Source organism: Lipomyces oligophaga (assembly GCF_038497815.1).
Source record: "Lipomyces oligophaga strain CBS 7107 unplaced genomic scaffold V1516scaffold_4, whole genome shotgun sequence".
NCBI lineage: Eukaryota > Fungi > Ascomycota > Lipomycetes > Lipomycetales > Lipomycetaceae > Lipomyces > [Lipomyces] oligophaga.
Genome location: NW_027117788.1, coordinates 840,198 through 857,367, shown reverse-complemented (window position 1 = coordinate 857,367; position 17,170 = coordinate 840,198). Strand labels below are relative to the sequence as shown.

General features: G+C 45.6%; 8 protein-coding genes across 8 annotated transcripts; 4 read left to right on the top strand and 4 right to left on the bottom strand.

The window, feature by feature from the left end:
- Nucleotides 1-59: 59 nt before the first annotated feature.
- On the bottom strand, nucleotides 60-1,570 carry V1516DRAFT_675323 (uncharacterized protein). Its single transcript, XM_066922234.1, has 3 exons — nucleotides 1,356-1,570; nucleotides 1,216-1,302; nucleotides 60-1,149 (listed from the first exon to the last, which is right to left on the bottom strand). The coding sequence occupies exons 1-3, from the start codon at nucleotides 1,389-1,391 to the stop codon at nucleotides 220-222; spliced, it is 1,053 nt and encodes a 350-aa protein (XP_066777458.1). The 5' UTR covers nucleotides 1,392-1,570; the 3' UTR covers nucleotides 60-219.
- Nucleotides 1,571-1,951: 381 nt separating this feature from the next.
- V1516DRAFT_675322 (mitochondrial 54S ribosomal protein uL2m) lies at nucleotides 1,952-3,358 on the top strand. Its single transcript, XM_066922233.1, has one exon. The coding sequence runs from the start codon at nucleotides 2,008-2,010 to the stop codon at nucleotides 3,253-3,255; it is 1,248 nt and encodes a 415-aa protein (XP_066777457.1). The 5' UTR covers nucleotides 1,952-2,007; the 3' UTR covers nucleotides 3,256-3,358.
- Nucleotides 3,359-5,317: 1,959 nt separating this feature from the next.
- V1516DRAFT_685674 (thioredoxin-like protein) lies at nucleotides 5,318-5,995 on the top strand (the record flags this gene model as incomplete). The annotated part of the gene is made up of 1 exon (XM_066923627.1): nucleotides 5,318-5,995. One exon carries the CDS (start codon nucleotides 5,318-5,320, stop codon nucleotides 5,993-5,995), a length of 678 nt encoding a protein of 225 aa, XP_066777456.1.
- V1516DRAFT_675316 (Sec20-domain-containing protein) lies at nucleotides 5,915-7,554 on the bottom strand. The gene has a single exon (XM_066922232.1). It carries the CDS (start codon nucleotides 7,245-7,247, stop codon nucleotides 6,087-6,089), a length of 1,161 nt encoding a protein of 386 aa, XP_066777455.1. The 5' UTR covers nucleotides 7,248-7,554; the 3' UTR covers nucleotides 5,915-6,086.
- Nucleotides 7,555-10,582: 3,028 nt separating this feature from the next.
- On the top strand, nucleotides 10,583-11,149 carry V1516DRAFT_611278 (cyclin-domain-containing protein; the record flags this gene model as incomplete). The annotated part of the gene is made up of 1 exon (XM_066919300.1): nucleotides 10,583-11,149. A coding segment is annotated over one exon (567 nt), but the record flags the coding sequence as incomplete, so codon positions are not given.
- Nucleotides 11,150-12,233: 1,084 nt separating this feature from the next.
- On the bottom strand, nucleotides 12,234-14,662 carry V1516DRAFT_675309 (peptidase family M49-domain-containing protein). The gene is made up of 2 exons (XM_066922231.1): nucleotides 14,378-14,662; nucleotides 12,234-14,331 (listed from the first exon to the last, which is right to left on the bottom strand). The coding sequence occupies exons 1-2, from the start codon at nucleotides 14,611-14,613 to the stop codon at nucleotides 12,375-12,377; spliced, it is 2,193 nt and encodes a 730-aa protein (XP_066777453.1). The 5' UTR covers nucleotides 14,614-14,662; the 3' UTR covers nucleotides 12,234-12,374.
- A 614-nt stretch (nucleotides 14,663-15,276) lies between these two features.
- V1516DRAFT_664376 (uncharacterized protein) lies at nucleotides 15,277-16,138 on the top strand (the record flags this gene model as incomplete). Its single annotated transcript, XM_066920587.1, has 2 exons — nucleotides 15,277-15,687; nucleotides 15,740-16,138. 2 exons carry the CDS (start codon nucleotides 15,277-15,279, stop codon nucleotides 16,136-16,138), a joined length of 810 nt encoding a protein of 269 aa, XP_066777452.1.
- V1516DRAFT_651297 (glycine cleavage H-protein-domain-containing protein) lies at nucleotides 16,025-16,999 on the bottom strand. Its single transcript, XM_066920262.1, has 3 exons — nucleotides 16,722-16,999; nucleotides 16,393-16,671; nucleotides 16,025-16,338 (listed from the first exon to the last, which is right to left on the bottom strand). Exons 1-3 carry the CDS (start codon nucleotides 16,927-16,929, stop codon nucleotides 16,244-16,246), a joined length of 582 nt encoding a protein of 193 aa, XP_066777451.1. The 5' UTR covers nucleotides 16,930-16,999; the 3' UTR covers nucleotides 16,025-16,243.
- Nucleotides 17,000-17,170: the final 171 nt, after the last annotated feature.

The window sequence follows — 17,170 nt, the reverse complement described above, 5'->3', positions numbered from 1 at the left end:
GCTATCATGGATCTACTATCATGCGGCGCTCGTATTTGATTTTTCCTCTCTAAGTCTGATTTGTTATATTATTATATTGTGAATATTTGTGCTAAACTTCTTATATTCTAAGATTTATTTTTATCTCTTATTTTTAGGAAATTATTAGGGTTTTACATTCAAAATCAATTAAAAAATATGCAAAGTAAATATAAAGGTACTTATTCACGGAAGAAAAGATTATTCAGAATCACTCTTTCTCGAAGGGTTTGAGACTGGCGACAGAGACGAAGGTGAGGAAAAGAAAGAAGGCAGTTTAAGCGGTGTTGAGGGTGTGTTTGCACGGGAAATAGGAAGGGAAAGGCTGTTTGGAGATAAAAAGTCGACAGGGAAAAGTCTGGAGGACTGAGACATGAAATGAGGATTGTGTTCTGGAGCCAAGGAGAACGGGCCTGAACTTTGAAGGTAAATGAAGAAGTCATGAACTTTTCGAGTAGAATAGACGGTGATGACAGAGGTTAGCCAAAGAGAGAGTAGGCAGGAATAATTCACTGTAACTAGATGGTTTGCTAGTGGAATGTTTCGATTGAGGTTATAGATTATGATGAGAGCCTGGACTGTTGTGACGACAAATGCAAGAGTCAAAAGTGATGCACCGAGTGCACAGGATCGTAACAACGTGGGAATTTTCCGTCGTGGTGGAAGAATCGGCGATAGCGATAGTGACGACGGCTTACTCGATCCAGATGAAACGATGTATGCGACTGCTGGTTTCGAAGTCAGATATAGGGCATGTCCAGACGCCGCGATCGCAAGAATATACGCTAAGGATGCGATGTATGAGAGCACTTGAGTGACTGATACGGATTTCAGAATCCCCGGCGAAGGAACTGGATATATTTCTGAAGGAAGAAAAATATTGTTCTGCAAGTCTGTATTTTCCACCGGTGACGACATAAGATCGTCCAATAGCACCTCGTTCAGATTGAAAAAAAATAGTGGCCATCTCATCGACCGATTTGGACATTCGATCCGACTATTACCTTCAGCATCTCTGAGCAGTCGACAAAATGTCCAGATTCCAATAAAATATGCATCTGGAAGCCCGACCGATGATGGTGAACTAGGCGGTAAACCTGGCAACGCTGCACCGAGAAATTCCGTGGAGATCTAAATTATTTAAAGGTTAGTTTTTGTTTTGGTTATTACAACTCAGCTCTTCGTCCTCCAGATTACCTTGTAGATCCACAGATTACTTGCCGAGGTCGGTCGGGGAGCGCTCAAAATTATCCCAGAACATATTAGAAAAATGACCGCAGTCGCCTAATTGTTATTAGAAATCTTTGCCATCGGCAGAGAAATATTGAGAGACCCACAATTAACGGAACGAACGAAGTTCCAGATTTTAACATATTCGCTGTTTTAATCAGTGACAAGCACGTAATCCTCTATAGATCCAGATAAATTGGGTTTCGAATCTTCAATTAAAGTAATGGATCATAGTTGCTTATTTCATTATGAATTTGTACGCTCGTTATTTAAGAGATGACGTATAATTGTATCAAGAATCGTTGAACATGGTTTGTTGTAATCGTCAGAGAGGATGAAAGAGGAGATTAGTTGGGCCAGACTGAATAGACCCACTGGAGATTCGAGACTACTGTGGGGTACGCTAAAGCGACTGCAGTGATTCCCTCGATCACAGCGATAGCTAATAAGTATTAAACTTTCAATTGCAGTTACTTCTACAAACAAAATACAGTAAAATATAATAAACTACTCTAAATCATAAGATGTGTCACTTTTACTTTTGTTTATGAAATTGATTAATATGAGCCAATAGATAGAATCATGAGTCGGCCCTGTCTAGATACAGGTAAACATACGGGTCTTGTACATAAGGGATCGAAACTGTAAGCGGCTGAATCTCGGAACGAGACGTTAAATAAGAAAAAATTGTCTTTAGAGGTCCTTTTGTGGTTGAATTGTTGATTGTAGCGGTTTATTGGGAATCGATAGGTCGCAAAAATGTCGATGATTAGACGGGCGATATGCTTGGCTCGAATTTCAGTCAGGCAGCAAATCGCAGTGGTCAATCACCGGGAATTCCACGCTGGAGGAGTCCAGTGCGCGAACAATGTACCTAAAGGCTTAAGCTATTCTGTTCCCATGCCCCCGTTTTCTACTCTAGAGAGCTTAGGACTAGATAATTCGAGGCAAAAAGCCGAAACAGTTACGTTCGGCTCGAGCGAGGTCTTAGAGGGGACAACTGAGTCGCCTGCGATCACGTCCATTGCGTTGTCGACGGATGGTCGTATTGAACAGAAGCGGGTCAAGGAGATTAAAATTAAAAAATTTAAGCCAAGAGGTCCTCATTTACGTTGGTACCGACGGCCAATTCATGATCATCTTTGGAAAGGTCGTCCTCTTAGGAATTTGACGGTTGCGAAGCGAAAGACAGGAGGTCGGAACATCACTGGACGATTAACTGCACGGAACGTCGGCGGGGGACATCGAAGGCGGCTTCGTCTAGTTGATTTCCATCGCAACGAGCCTGGGTCGCAAACAGTGATTCGGATTGAGTATGATCCAGGACGGACGGCGCACATTGCCTTAATTTCTCACGACAAGACAAAAGCTCTTTCGTACATTCTCGCGGCGGATGGACTGAGATCTGGAGACCATGTGGAAAGCTTCCGAGCAGGAATTCCGATGGATTTACGTGCCACGATGTCAGGTAATCATGATCCTGCCATTCTTGCCTCGCGTACGATTCGGCCCGGCAATGTGATGCCGCTGTCGATGATTCCTTTGGGCACAGTGATCCATTGTGTGGGACTACGCCGCAACCAAAAAGGTCAACTGTGCCGTGCTGCAGGTTCGTCTGCTCGGTTGACGGCCAAAGACGAAGACCGCAATCGAGCTATAGTGCGATTAAAATCCGGTGAAGAGCGTTTCGTGCACATAGAGGCTTGCGCGACGATTGGCACAGTCTCGAACGCGGAACATCAGTTTTATCAGATCGGTAAGGCTGGACGATCCCGCTGGTTAGGGCGAAGACCTCACGTCCGTGGTATGGCTATGAATGCAGCGGACCATCCTCATGGTGGAGGTCGTGGAAAATCGAAAGGTAATGTCAAGTCTAAATCGGCTTGGGGTACACTGGCAAAGGGTTATAAGACCCGTCGCGGCAAGAAGCATATCAATCATCAGAAGGTTCGCGATCGCCCGCGTGGAAAGAAGAAAATTTTACAACCATTGCTTGTGCAATTGTGAAGTGCCAATAGATAGTTTAGTTAATATATATATGTACATATTACGAATATGCCTCTATGTGATCGGTAACACCATATTCATATTTATACTACATTTAGCAAGGTAATAGAGGTTACTCTAGAATCAGATAGTCCACTGAAATTTCCAGTATTGTTACAAAATCTGCCGAATGACTTGACGATCCACAATCTAATTGAATAAGGCCCCGCAACATGAGACCCGAAGATCACAGCTATCTGATTACATATCGAAAATGGCTACTGATAGTCCAGAGGAGCTAGTTAGATCAGAATTTCTCTTTGATTGTTCTAAATCTTCGTATATCGACTATAATTCGGAAAGAAGCATCGCTTTCGAGGCCGGCGAACTTTGTTCACTTCAGATAAGGACTATAAACCACAAATACTTTGTTTTTCTGAGACTGAGGACAAAATGACCGATCTCAACTGATTATCGTAAAATGTTTATCTCCAAAACCGAGCAGTTATTTACTAATCGTGAGTTAACACTACGACTTGGAATTGCTCGACAACAAATAACACTTGGAAGTGCATTTTCAAGAGCAATATGTCTTGCACTGATAGAAAGCCGTGAATTTCTGTGAATTTCTCCAGATTCTATGGAATCATACGCAGATAATTGAGGTACGAGTTGAATTGCGTTGGCCATTTGCATAAGCTCAATACACGCCGATTTAGATAGATCCCGCAAGATTACTTCGACAGCATTTACAAAGGATGTTGCCATGGTTCCTCGCCACTACTGTAGTGATCGAGGCTACAGAGGGCCCCAAGTTCAAACACAGAGCTACAAACACATTTGTTTATATACTAATCTGACATATGTAAACATAGTGATATCCCGACTCAACTTCAACGTGGATCAGGGCCAAGTTTAAATTGTTCAATCACCGTAGCTTCAGTTTGTGTCAGATTGCGCTTAGGAATCTCAGTAGATTACACGTGATCCAAAGTGCGGCTTCGATGAGCATATCTGTAGTAAAGAGTCAAAATATTGAACCTCAGACGAAGTTTGCTTTATTTGGTATGTGCAATCTACAACTACTCAGTTATATGGATCTAGCAGAATATTCCTTCGTCGCAGAATATTTTTGTCGCAGGGTTCATAAGTGGGTATATGACTACCTACAAGCAATGGCAAATCTTTCTTGTTCTTACACATCAGCAGTGAACCCTCTTCCAAACAAGCCAAAAGATCTTCAACCTTCCCTCTGAGTGAAGTAGTGCCAAAATCTATCCGCAAAACTGAACTCCCACCCAGCACGAGGGCTAGCACGCCATTCGCGCTAAACCCAAACAAGGTCACTTGTGGCGCAGCTTAAGCTGCTGATATAATCGCTCAGATTTGTCTGAAGTGGATTTTGCAGCTGATTCCGCAGCTAAGGTCTGTGGGGACTCAAAAAAGAGAGGTCACGAAGAGGGCCACAATTAGATAAATATTTGCGCTTTTTAAAATGAAAATTATGAGCTCTATTCCTAGTTTAGCAATGCCAGAAAGAACATGATCAAGAGCTGATTAGTAAAGAGACGTTCTCGTTAAAGCAGAGTCGCCGCAGTTTGGATGGCTCCGAACCATCAGCCAACCGTCGATAAAAAATCGAGTACAACCCGTAGTAGAACAGGAGCGAGAGCGCGCCCCGGGGATCTCGACAGTAGACGAGCAACTGACGCAATTTGTAGTCTACTTGGAAAAAAAGTGCGATTAACACTTCAAAGTGGTGTTAAAAATCGTCATTTTTCGCGCGGACATGTTGGCAGCTCGAAATCGAGTCAATTATGATCTGGATGAGCAATCGATTGGGTTTTTGTTGTATTATTAATTTAGAAAAAAATGACATGCGATTTGGTTTCGATTCGGTGCTGGTGCTCATGTTCGTAGCGGGTGGTTGTGGCTCGATACTCTTAAAATTTTTTAGAGTTTGCTAAATTTTTTCCACCTTCTGAAGAAGTATATATATACATGAGTGTGCTCGTGGAATTCCATCGTTCTGTTCCGTTTGTTATTATCACCATCGTCATCTCTACTTCACAATCTAGAGAAAATGTCTGCTGAAGCTCCCCGTCTCCGTCTCGGCTCTGCCGCCCCCAACTTCAAGGCTACTACTACCAAGGGCCCTATCGAGTTCCACGAGTACATTGGCGACTCGTGGGTGATTTTGTTCTCTCACCCGGACGATTTCACTCCTGTTTGCACGACCGAGCTTGGTGCGTTTGCTAAGCTTGAGGACGAATTCAAGAAGCGTAACGTCAAGCTTATTGGACTTTCAGCCAACTCGCTCGAGTCTCATGAGGAGTGGATTAAGGATATCGACGAGGTTGCCGGCTCGCACCTGTCCTTCCCCATCATTGCCGACGCTGACCGCCAGATCTCGTACCTCTATGACATGCTTGACTACCAGGATGTCACCAACCGTGACGGAAAGGGTCTTCCTTTGACCATCCGCTCGGTTTTCATCATCGATCCTAAGAAGACCATCCGTTTGATCCTCACATATCCTGCTTCCACTGGCCGCAACACTCAGGAAGTTCTCCGTGTCGTCGACTCGCTCCAGGCTACTGATAAGTTCAAAGTCGCTACCCCTATCAACTGGGTTCCTGGTGACGATGTTGTTGTCGCTGCCTCGGTTTCTAACGCCGATGCCGACAAGCTTTTCCCTGGCTACCGTGCCGTCAAGCCTTACTTGCGTTTGACCAACATCCCCAAGGAACAGTTCCCTTAAATTTCTTCTTCATGTATATATGTATGATTATTAATGCCTTTTAATTTATTTTGAAAATTTGAGATTATTTTGAAATTACTTTTTTTTTTAGCTAAAGTTCATCATGCTCAGAGAGTGTTGTTACAAGCGAAGCGAGCGTCTGCGATAGTTCTAGCAGGCTAGCCGTAGAAGTAGTGGTGGTAGATGATGTTGAGGAGGCAGTAGAGGAGGTATTTGTGGTAGCAGTTCCAACGAACAGCCATTTTACGGCTCTTGTACTGTACAGAGTGGTCGCCAGGAGTAGCCTTAAAGGGCCCTTGAACACTCTTCGATACAAGACGTAGATCAGAACAAGAACGAGAAACCCAAGCGAGGCAAGCATGTAAATGCGATCCCACTTGTCGGCCTGCTCGAGAACGGAAATGACGGCACGACTGGCACCAAGCAAGGAGTCGACAGTTGAATACCGCGTAGATAGAGACTTGAGCTGCGCGGTACTTTGATCGAGCGAGTCAAGCGAGAAGGAGGATCGCGCGATTTCTGTCTCGAGAAGGGCATGCGTGCGCCGAAGCGACGCAGTAGCGTTTTGGGCAGTTTCCAAGGCGCGCGAGTGTCCTACAGGAGGAGGACGAGAAGAGGATGAGGAGGAAGGAGAGGTAGTGTTCACATTGTTAGATGACGGGCCAGCCGTATCGGATGCAGATGCAGAAGCAGAAACAGAAGCAGAATTGAGACTAGAGGGATGCAAGGATAACAGTAGAGCAGCGCGTTGACAATTACGAGTAGCCTCTCTAGATACGATCTGGGCGCGGCGGTATGCGATACGGTCTAGGGCAAGTTCCTGTTGGATGTCATGGAGTGCGTCCGATGAAGATGAATGTGGACGGGAGCCAGTCGCACTACCAGTTGTAGTGGCAGTCGCAATGGCAGCTGCAGCAGCGGCAGTATTATTAGAAGTAGAAAAAGTAGTGGTGGTAGTAGCAGCAGTAGCAGTAGTAGCAGTAGTAGTAGGAGGAGGAGTAGAAGTAGTAGTGGCAGCCAGATTAGAATTTGAGATTATTCTGGTGCTGGCACCAGAATTATAGACCAGCGGCTGGGCCTCGGAAGAAGATCCGGCTGCGCGAAGAACTTCGAGTAGGGATTCTGCGGTCCGTAAACGATTATGGATGTCCAGAGCCAGGGCGGCTCGGGAGTGCTCGTCGGCGGTCTGGAGGGCGACCAGACGGGCTGTATCGGCGGCGACCGAAGCGTGGATACCTGCTAGAGTGTCCATGAGGAGCAGGACCTGTTTGCAATGGAGATAGTGGGTTGATTGATGGATGCGGCAGTAGATGGTACCTTTGCAGACAGCTATTCTAGAGGTGATACGCACAGTGGTTGAGACACTATAAAGATAAATGCGGGCAGCACTCGTGCGTGGCCGGTCAAGAACGACGACTTGGAAAGACAGAGAAGGCCGGACGGACGATAGATCGATAGGGAGATAGAGAAGAAGGAAGGGGCAGGGGAGGGGAAGGGGGGAAAAGGGTGGGGTTTGAGTAAGTTTTCTACGGGTTGAGAGTACGATTTGTGGACAGATATGGCCAGTTGCGGACAATAGATTGCGGATGCGGACAACGACCAGCAGATTGCGGATTGCGGATTGCAGATGTAGATTGCAGACTGCATACAGCAGACAGTTGTACACACGAGGTGGGTCTCTTAGAGTCTGTATCTGTTGAGCTCGCTAAAAGACGTCGACGTAGAAGATATAGCACGGAGACAAGACCAGAAAGTCCAAAAAGTCCAATCAAAGATCCATAAACAGAAAAGCCTTCCGCGAACGCAAAAGCGGGCACAATATGGAGAGACAGAGAACGTAAGGAGACAGACAAACAGATGGCTGGCTATTATTATGCAGGAGGGGTCTGGACATGTCCGAGTTACAGCGTAGAGACACGCCCGCAGATGGACACGAACTTGGGGGCAAGAAAATATACGCTGTTTCAGGCCATGGCTCCCTGTTCAGCAAGCTCAAGAAGATTGCGCACCCAGTTGCATCAATTCCATGTATTACAAGTGTTGCATGCAATGCATCAAATACAAAGCATTACATGTAATTGCTGCTACTACAGGTTTGTTGGGTACGCTTATGCTCTCTCGGCCTTTCCGCCCCTGCGCAGCAGCGCAGTAGAGCGTACGTTTGCTACTACGTTTTCTGCTACGTTTGCTGCTATGTTTGCTGCCGCGTTCTTGCACAGGCGGTGAATCGCGCATGACCAACTAACTGCTGCTGCGGTGGGGAGCGGAGAGAGGGGGGATCGAACGAGAAGAGGAGTCCGATCACGGGCCCCATTCGCCCCAGTCGCCCCATTGGACTTATGGGCGATGTCGGCTCTACTAGCAAAGCTAGCAAAGCTAGCTTTGCTGGCCCTACGGACGACGCCCTACTGGCTCTACTGGCCGGTCGAGCTGGACCAGCCAGCCCAACTGGCCTAACTGGCCTAACTGGTCTCGCTCTCGTGTAAAGCTAGTTGGCTGCTAGTCCTGATCGCAGGTGATTGATTGACTCGTCGGTTGTGACCGGAGAGGCCAAATCACAACTCTATATATGAAAGCAAAAAAGTAATGTGATTAACTGATACACCCAAGTAAGCATGTACTACTGCTGACTGGCCGGCCAGACAGACCACACTCCCAGTGGAGACGTCGATCGCAGCACCAGTTACAGACCAGAACGCTCAGTCGGGCCGTGATCAGACATCGTCTTCTCCTTCGCAATGAATGTCTCGACGGCAAAATGTATACGTGTCTGCTCAGAATACCGCAGACCGATGACGAAAAAGTGATAGCATCTGACTGCCGTGGAACACGGAGCTGCAGAAACGATGTCGAACGGGGGGCAAATAAAATGGTGATGCCGACGACAAACACATTCTCTCAGGGAACGCCAGACGCCCAAACGCCTGTCCGTAGCAGTAACAGACCGAGGCCCATAAACATAAACTTAAGGAAAAGACACACTTAGCATGCCAGAGCGCAGAGCGCACAAGTGTGTCAGTAGAAAAAAAAAAAGTCAGCCAGCTAATCAATGCCGTCAGTGCCCGTGGCCTGCTAGCGAAGCAGCCGACCACAGGCTCAAACAGCAGTCGAAGTTGCTGGGGAACATTATTGACCGACGGACGAGACCGAATCAGCACCCGAACAAAAGCCAAATCAATGCTTCTTCTTTCTGACCGCTTCTTACCGTTCCCATTCGGCCACTATTTCATCACTATTTGGCCGCTATCTGGCCGCTTTAGAGCCGCTTTTGGGCCGCATTTTTCCCTCATCCCTCTCTGTTCTACACTCGGTTAAACCAGGCAGGTTGGTTTGGCCACTCGTCCTGGCGGTGGTCGGTCACTCGGGTCTTGGAGGTTGTGTGTGGCTTTGTGAGCCAGTTCTACATCATCAGCAACATCGTCATCGTTGCTGTTATTGCCATACTTGGACCAGCTCGTAGTCGCGGTAGTCAGATTCCGTTCCTATCCAGCCATCCACCACAACCACTACTACCACCACTACTACCACCAGCCCAAGCAACTACCAGATTCAAAATCCAAAAGTCAAAACATAATCTGGCATCCCACGGATTTAAGCCGACTCTCAGTACGTGGAACTTCGCCTGCGCTGCTTTGCCAACACTACCGTCACAGCCGAGTTCACAGACTTGACAAATATAGCAATAATTAAACATCTCAGTCGTAATCGTGCTCCCTAAATTAGGTCAAAACTTGCTTGGTCCACTCCGACACATCGCAACTTGGTCCTCCAGTCTTACTAGTCAAATTGGTCCAACTGCTGGCGCTGGGGGTTCTCCCACCTTTTCGTATACTTTGTGTACTTTGTATACTTTTTCAATGCCGACTGGGCTCGCGATTAGCGATTACCGACTGGCGGTGACCACTTTCTCACATTTCAGCGTTTCTTCCTCCTCCTCTCGCAGCTCCTGCTCCTCATCCTCCTCCCGGTGCTCCTGATTCTTCTCCTCCTGGACATGCTCCTGTTGTTCATCCTTCTCTTTCTAGATTATCTTTAAATCTTCTTCTTCTTCCTCCTACCGTGCTCGTCACAAGTTTTTCTTTCTCCTCTTCGCCTTCCCTCCTCTTGCGTTCCTTATATATCTTATCCATCTTCTTCAAATGTGTCTATTCTTTCTTACCCCAGAGTAGCTTCAGTCTCTTCTTTCCTTAATGCCTAATGGCTCCGCTCATTCCTCCTTCCTCATCTTCATCCTTCTTTCCTACTCCTCCTCCTGACGCTCCTTCGTTATTTTCCTCCTCCTCTGCTTCTGCTCTTATACCCGCTCAGATAGTCGCTCGCAAGACTAGGCTTCCTCCTCCTCCCCCTCCCCGGATTGTGCCAGCCATGGCTGCCTCTGTCGCTCCTTTCCATGTATTTCGACCTACGTCTGCTTCCTCTTCGTCCTCGTCTTCATTTTCGTCTCCTCCATCTTCCAGACCTCATGGCCAGGCTCTTTCACCTACAAAAGTTCTTCTTTCCCCCGCTCCCTCGGTCACCGCAACAACATCAGTAACCTCCAGTCCTTCTCAGTCTTCTGGCAGTCCAGACTCTGATCAGATTTTCGCTAAAATGGTCGCTAACATGTCTTGCTTGTTCTGGTTCACTCCATCGCAGACTCTTGTTCACTGTTCGTCATCATCTCAGCTAATCCTTTTGCCAGTATGTGTACCTACACCGGAGTTTCGAGCGTTCGTATCGGCTATTCTGTCTAGAACTCAAGTATCTCGGTCGGTCGTCGCCCTTGCTCTGCTCTACATCTATCGTCTGAAATTGAAATCTCCCGCAATTGTAGGTACTCCTGGTTCAGAGTATCGTATTTTCACGACAGGTCTTGTTTTAGCAAACAAGTTTTTGGACGACAATACTTATACAAATAAAACCTGGGCACAAGTTTCTAAACTGCCTGTGAACGAGATTGGAATAATGGAGCTTGAGTTTCTCAAGCATATTTGCTATGACTTGCTAGTTTCTCGTTCCGCTTGGGCAGACTGGGGTAGATTGTTGGCTGTCTTTGTTCGTGTGCGAAAGAATGCTTCTTTTGCTTGTCTCTCAAATCCCTCTTCCCCAATTCATGCAACTGTATCACCTATCAATTCTTCATTATTACCTCCTCCGTCATCTACATCAACATTATCTGCTTCATCAGTCCGCACTCCTTGCTTTCCCTCTTCGTCGCCATATGCGGTTCATTCGCATCACCGTACATCACGAAAGCGCAAGATATCTGACCAGGACTACTATCCGTCTGTTTCCTCTCCCATTTCGCCAGTTAAACGTCTCGCTGCGACAGATTCGCGGTGGCCTTGCCTTCCCCCTCCTGCATCAAGACAGTTTCCTGCTCAGATCTCCACGGTGTCTACTTCATATTCCCCTGTGACGCCGTCATATGAAGAGTCGTCACTTGGTATTGAGAAACCTGTCGTGGCCCCTCTGGCAGGTCCCTTGCTCTATCCTACCTCGATTTCTCCTTCTTCACAAGCTCTTCAGCAGAAGTCGGCTGCTGCGAACACTCTTCTTCCTTCTGCCATGGCTCCTATGTCGTCTCCTTTGTCTTCTTCGTCCTCAATAGTTGCAGCACGATCATTTGGAAGTCAGACTCAAGCTCCTCTAGCCCCGGTCCCTCTGTCTTTGCCGAAATTGGGCTTATTTTTCTCTCCGCATAATGCAATATTTGCCATTCCACCACCGCCTGCTCCTTATTTGCCAGCAATCGGAACTGATCAAGCCTTACATATTTCGACAGCTACATATCTCAATGCGCTACAGGGGCGCCCTCCGAGCCTGTATGGCAATACGGGTTTGAACATGACAGGAGCTGCAAATTTGCTTCCTTGTCAGCAATATACTGCTCAATACGATTCAACTCACAACTCTGTCGCAGCTCGTGCAGTCAATACTAGTACGTCGATGTCATATTTATTGCCTCCACTTGCTCCGACTCCCCACCTTATCGACCAAGCTTACAGTACTGAACTGTCGTCATGTTCTCCCGCAATGGGGTTCGTCAATAACCATTACAATCATCATCGAGCAAATCCGTTTGTATATCCGGTTGTGGATAAATCGTTCATTCCGATTCCACGGCTGGTTCGTGCTGCGGCGCCAGTTCCTGGATTACCGCCGCTCAAGCATCCCGAGTTCCCGATCTCTCTATAATTCCAACCTTGCTTTGTATATTTTCTTACAACTATCTACATATCTTCATAATTTCATGTATCGTGGATGCTGTTACTTTTGGTGCATTTGCATGTTTTGGTGTGGTTTCTGGTGTTTTTATTTTTTTTGCATAAATATATCATTCAAATATGTGATGAGTTCTACTAGATGGAATATGTCTAGAAAGATGGGCAAGACCAAGTTAAACAGATCTTTCGGCAAAACTCTTAATCATACCCAAAGCCGACTCTTCGTATTCCTTGTAAATAACTTTGCCGTTGACGATTTCGGTATTAGCTTGAACAAACTGGCGTCTTGGTAATTTATTTGCGAGAACGATGGGCCTGAGTTTTGCCAAGTGAGCAGGCACGCTCGAAGCATCGAGGAAAAATGGAACGCCTCTTGCTGCATCACCAGACGATTTGTAGATGTGCAATTTATTGAGATATGCAGCGACTGCTGGGCGACCGTGGGAGGCAATCTTTGTTCTGTCCATCTGAATGGTGATTGTTTCGCTATCGCCCTCTTCCTGGGCCAAGACCACAAAAGAGCCGTCGCCGTACTCAAGGAACTGTTTGAGAATCGAAAACCGTGCTTGCATATGAGGCTGTCCCCATTTACCAGACTGCGGGTCCCAGTACTCAAGTGCTACTAGCCCTGCTCGCGCCATGAGCAAGTACGCAATAAAAACAACGTCATCGGCTAAGCCAAGATCAGTGGATGTATCTGTATGTCCGAAAATCTCGAGTAGTTCAGTCTCGGGACATAGGTACATCGCGACACACTCAGCACGACACTCTTCATATGCTCCAGCCACTGCACCGAAAACACTACCCCAAGTCTGTCCAGGTCGGTAATAGGTCTCGATTACTTGGTTGTCAAGCGGTGAGATGACTTTGCCATTTGCGAAGTTGAATTTGCCCGGTTCAAGCTCTGTCAAGAGTTTACCGGACCCATGTCCCAACAATTCATGAATACCAACTTGAACCTCAAATGCAGGTCCCCGAAGTTTCTCGTATAATTCGATGTCCTGCTCGGCTATGAATGGAACCTTTTCCTTCGACGAACGTGCATTCAACACGTTACCTAGAGACACGTTTTTGAATCCAATCGTCTGACGTATATCATCATAGTTCGGTATATTAATTCCTGCAGGTATGCCGGACCCTGCAAATGTCATGACTTCTAGAGATGTGAAATCTGGCGGAGTGAATTCATCCTTTTCAAATGTCCTGTCCCAGGGTAGCAAAGAAATGAATTTCTTGGCTCCCTCGACAAGTGCTCCAAACGTCTTTGTTCGCTCCTTATTGACCATAGCAATTAATCCTTCCCATTCTCCTCGGATTCCAGCCGGATCTCGGTATGTTTCGATGAATCCAATGTTGGTCTCGACAGACGGTCCTATATCTCGAACCCATTCCTTTTGACTCACCTTGTGCTCTTGCATACTGCCTTCTCGGAAACTGGCGGAATACGCTACTAACATCCGTTCCTGCGTCTTATTCGCAGCATATTCACGCGCTTTATCTAGCATTTCAGCAATTTTACCCATTTCTCTCGCATGGTCTCCGTATACTAACTTCACCGTAGCACCAAGAGAATCAACTGAAAACTCTGATTGTCCTTTTGCATCGCCACCGCCGATAGGAGCAGTCACAGCGGATGAAATCAGCATCTCAAATGTTTTTTCACCTGTCTTAAGGATTCGCGTGTTTTCTGGAAGAATTATTCCTCCAACAGCATCGTGTATCGCCTCAACTTCAGCCTTGCTAATGGTCAAGCCAGTAGAAGGATAGTATCCAGTGACATGGCCACTTTCGGGATAACCCAGCATAGTCGACGCAGGTGGATAGATAGAGTAAATCGACTCTTTAACTTTATCAAAGTCTGCAGATAGTCCACCATCTGCACATGCAGCAGCAAACTTCTCCTGCGAGATGCGGGGAACAAATTTGACATCCCCGAAGGACTTATAGTTTCCTAGATTTCCAAGAAATTGAGAAAAATATTCCAATAACTCTTCTCTTTCTGTCTCGTTTAAGTGCAGTTTCGTGAAATCTCCCGAAATCGAGCTGTAAAGCGAGATAATGAGGTCATAAATGGCTTCACTCTCAGGACTAACTTGGCGAAGAACGACTCTCGTTCCAAAGTGAGCTGCCCTATGAATTATTAATATTTCATCAAATAAAATTCAAGTTATCTCACTTGGAAAAATAGTGAGCGTAAAATTGCTCTTTTTCAGTCAATTTCTCAAAATGCGATTTCGCCGTCAGCAAGCTAACTGGAGCTTTTGAATCCGCATAGAAATCAGCCATAATGATTCGTTCTTCTGTGGAGGGTGAATGCCGAAGAGCTAAGGAAGGAAAAAAAATATTTCTTCCAGTGCTAAATCTACGAGATACGATCAAAGATTGAGAAACACGTTGGAAAGATCGGATCATAGGATTGTTTGCAGATATTAGCAACTTTATTTACAATGTTTACAAGCGTAGAATAAGGCTGCAATGGGGCTTAATATTGTTCTATCAGCTGCGCCGGTTTAGGACTCTCTCGACGAAGAGGCAGAAGTTTATGGATTTTGACCGCATTTGAAAAAAATATCGATAAATACGAGTTCAGTCCAAATATATTTAAATGTCTCTGCTGATGCAGATGCGAAATTGAAGGGATCAACAGTGAACGTCCTAACGAACCAAGTAGGAAACACTAGCCTTGGTCCACTATTCGAATATCTCTCTCGTATTGATTCTGGATTATAGGAAGCCATCTTTCCTACTTCAGCTTTAAATCATTATTTCATACTACTAAATAGTTTATCTACCTCATCCATTTCCACTGACATCTATGAGCTTAGATTGTATGGAGAATAAATGCAGAAGCCGCACTTAGCGGATTGTCTTTGCTGCGCCATTCGTTCTCTACTAATTCCAGGCTCGTTAGATAAGTTAGATTACGACGACTTAGATTTGACTAATAATTGAGGAATACCCATCGAAATCTGACAAATATATGAGACCCTGCTTCATAGTTGGTTGAATTGGTTTTAATTATTTAATTAATGATTATTATCAATACTGTTCAGCTCACGACCAGCAGCAATTTCAATGAATTTAGGCGACATCAAGCGTCGACTTGCAGAAGCAGAACTTTCCCGAGACCGCGAAGAGCATGAAATCAGTACTTTTTTAGTAGACAATAGCAATGCATTTCTTGCACCGATCCGAGCAAGGCAAGAATCAGTTTGGTTGGACAACCAACTTGAAGCACTAGTCACGGAACATGACCGGTTAAAAGCGACAAAGTTGCGATTACAAGGAGAACGGACTAGACTCGATTTGAGAACCGATCAGTTAAAAGTCGCTAGAAAGGCTCTTCAAGACGCTCGATCGAAACTGGAAAAAGCTTGGATAGAGCTAGAACAGAGCAAAAGACTTCAAGATGATTTAGATATCGAGGTCTCATGTCAACGGAGACGAATATGTTCGGACCTGGGACGCGCTTATCCCATTGCTCCTGTATGCTATCAATTAACATAGACAAAACGTACAGCGCTGACAATTCTGCTAGGCATCTTCAAAAGATTACAGACTATTGTCAATCCGTGGGGTAGTTTTACCATACGTCAACTTCGACGATTTCAAACTAGACGATGTCGGCACAGCTTTGGGATATACAGCTCATCTCGTTTACCTACTTTCAGCATATCTTAATATCCAACTTCGATACAGCGTCTACCCTCGTGGTAATCGATCTTATGTCGAGGATTGTGTCAGTATCGATCACGACCACGGATCATATCCTCTTTGGCCAAAAGGAATAGATTACCAAAGTTTTGAATACGGTGTTTTTTTGCTAAGACTAGATATCAAACAACTCATGGATTCTCATGGATTGCTTACGCTTGATATTCAGCAGACTCTCTTAAATCTCAAGGGACTGCTTACATTTATACAGACAAATAGATAATGGGGTTGCAAGGTGCATTATTTTGGTTACACTATCGCAAGCAAAGAATCGAATGTGTTCAGTAGAAGTCTATGTATTGATCAATTAAGAAGTACCGACTACGATCTATTCTCCAGTACTGAGATAGGCCTCGTATTTCTTGCTGTCCATCAACAATTCTACTTCCGAACTAGTAGTCATTTTGATTTTGCATAACCAACCTCAACAATGTCAAAATCCAGAATCGTAGACAATTTCACAAGTCATATACATACCTCCTTGATAAGGAGCCTGGTTGATCAGGCCCGGCTTCTTCTCTAGCGACTCATTAACCTCAACGATCTCTCCAGACACAGGAGAATAGATATCAGAAGCCGACTTCACCGACTCTACAGCGCCAATCGTTTCTCCCGCCAGGATTTTTGTTCCAACCGCTGGGAGCTCGACATAAACTACATCTCCCAGCGATCTTGATGCATATGAAGTGACTCCAATCACGCCAATCGATCCTTCTTCAATGGCAAGCCACTCATGCTCCTCTGTGTATTTCAATCCTATTCATCTGTAAATAAAACACAAATACGAAATGCTCAAGTCCACTGACCTGCAGGAAAATCTTCCGCTTTCTCGCGATCAGTCGTATATTTTCGATATATTCCAACTTTGCCCTGGATATTTGCGCTTGGTGGAAAAGCATTGCATGAGATCAAAGATCGGCGGGCTCCTGCGTAAACTAACCGTGAACTCAAAGATCGTCCAGCAGCTCCTCTTACCAACTGTCGAATTCCTCTTCCAGGGATTCTGAACACCATAATTTCGGATTCAATTAACTTTTAATCAAATTGCCAACTGAAAATTTGCGCCTCAGTTTAATTTTTGCAAAATCACGACACTAGGACTTTTAGTTTGATGTCCGTAATGACTATTTCGTCTTGCGTTCAAAAATACACGTGACTTAGGGGTTATCACGTGTATTAATCACGTGATAACCCCGCTCAGTCGATTTTGGGAACCCCGCCATGCCGTCGGGTAGTTTGATTTCAGGAGGTTACC

Coding starts and splice junctions, on each gene's coding strand:
- V1516DRAFT_675322 (XM_066922233.1), top strand. CDS start 2,008: ATGTCGATGATTAGACGGGCGATATGCTTGGCTCGAATTTCAGTCAGG.
- V1516DRAFT_651297 (XM_066920262.1), bottom strand. CDS start 16,929: ATGGTGTTCAGAATCCCTGGAAGAGGAATTCGACAGTTGGTAAGAGGA. Junction 16,672..16,721: donor AGCGGAAGATTTTCCTGCAG/GTCAGTGGACTT, acceptor ACAGATGAATAG/GATTGAAATACACAGAGGAG. Junction 16,339..16,392: donor CCAGGCTCCTTATCAAGGAG/GTATGTATATGA, acceptor GACATTGTTGAG/GTTGGTTATGCAAAATCAAA.
- V1516DRAFT_675316 (XM_066922232.1), bottom strand. CDS start 7,247: ATGGACACTCTAGCAGGTATCCACGCTTCGGTCGCCGCCGATACAGCC.
- V1516DRAFT_675323 (XM_066922234.1), bottom strand. CDS start 1,391: ATGTTAAAATCTGGAACTTCGTTCGTTCCGTTAATT. Junction 1,303..1,355: donor CTTCGTTCGTTCCGTTAATT/GTGGGTCTCTCA, acceptor AATAACAATTAG/GCGACTGCGGTCATTTTTCT. Junction 1,150..1,215: donor GTAATCTGTGGATCTACAAG/GTAATCTGGAGG, acceptor TAAATAATTTAG/ATCTCCACGGAATTTCTCGG.
- V1516DRAFT_675309 (XM_066922231.1), bottom strand. CDS start 14,613: ATGATCCGATCTTTCCAACGTGTTTCTCAATCTTTGATCGTATCTCGT. Junction 14,332..14,377: donor TACGCTCACTATTTTTCCAA/GTGAGATAACTT, acceptor AATAATTCATAG/GGCAGCTCACTTTGGAACGA.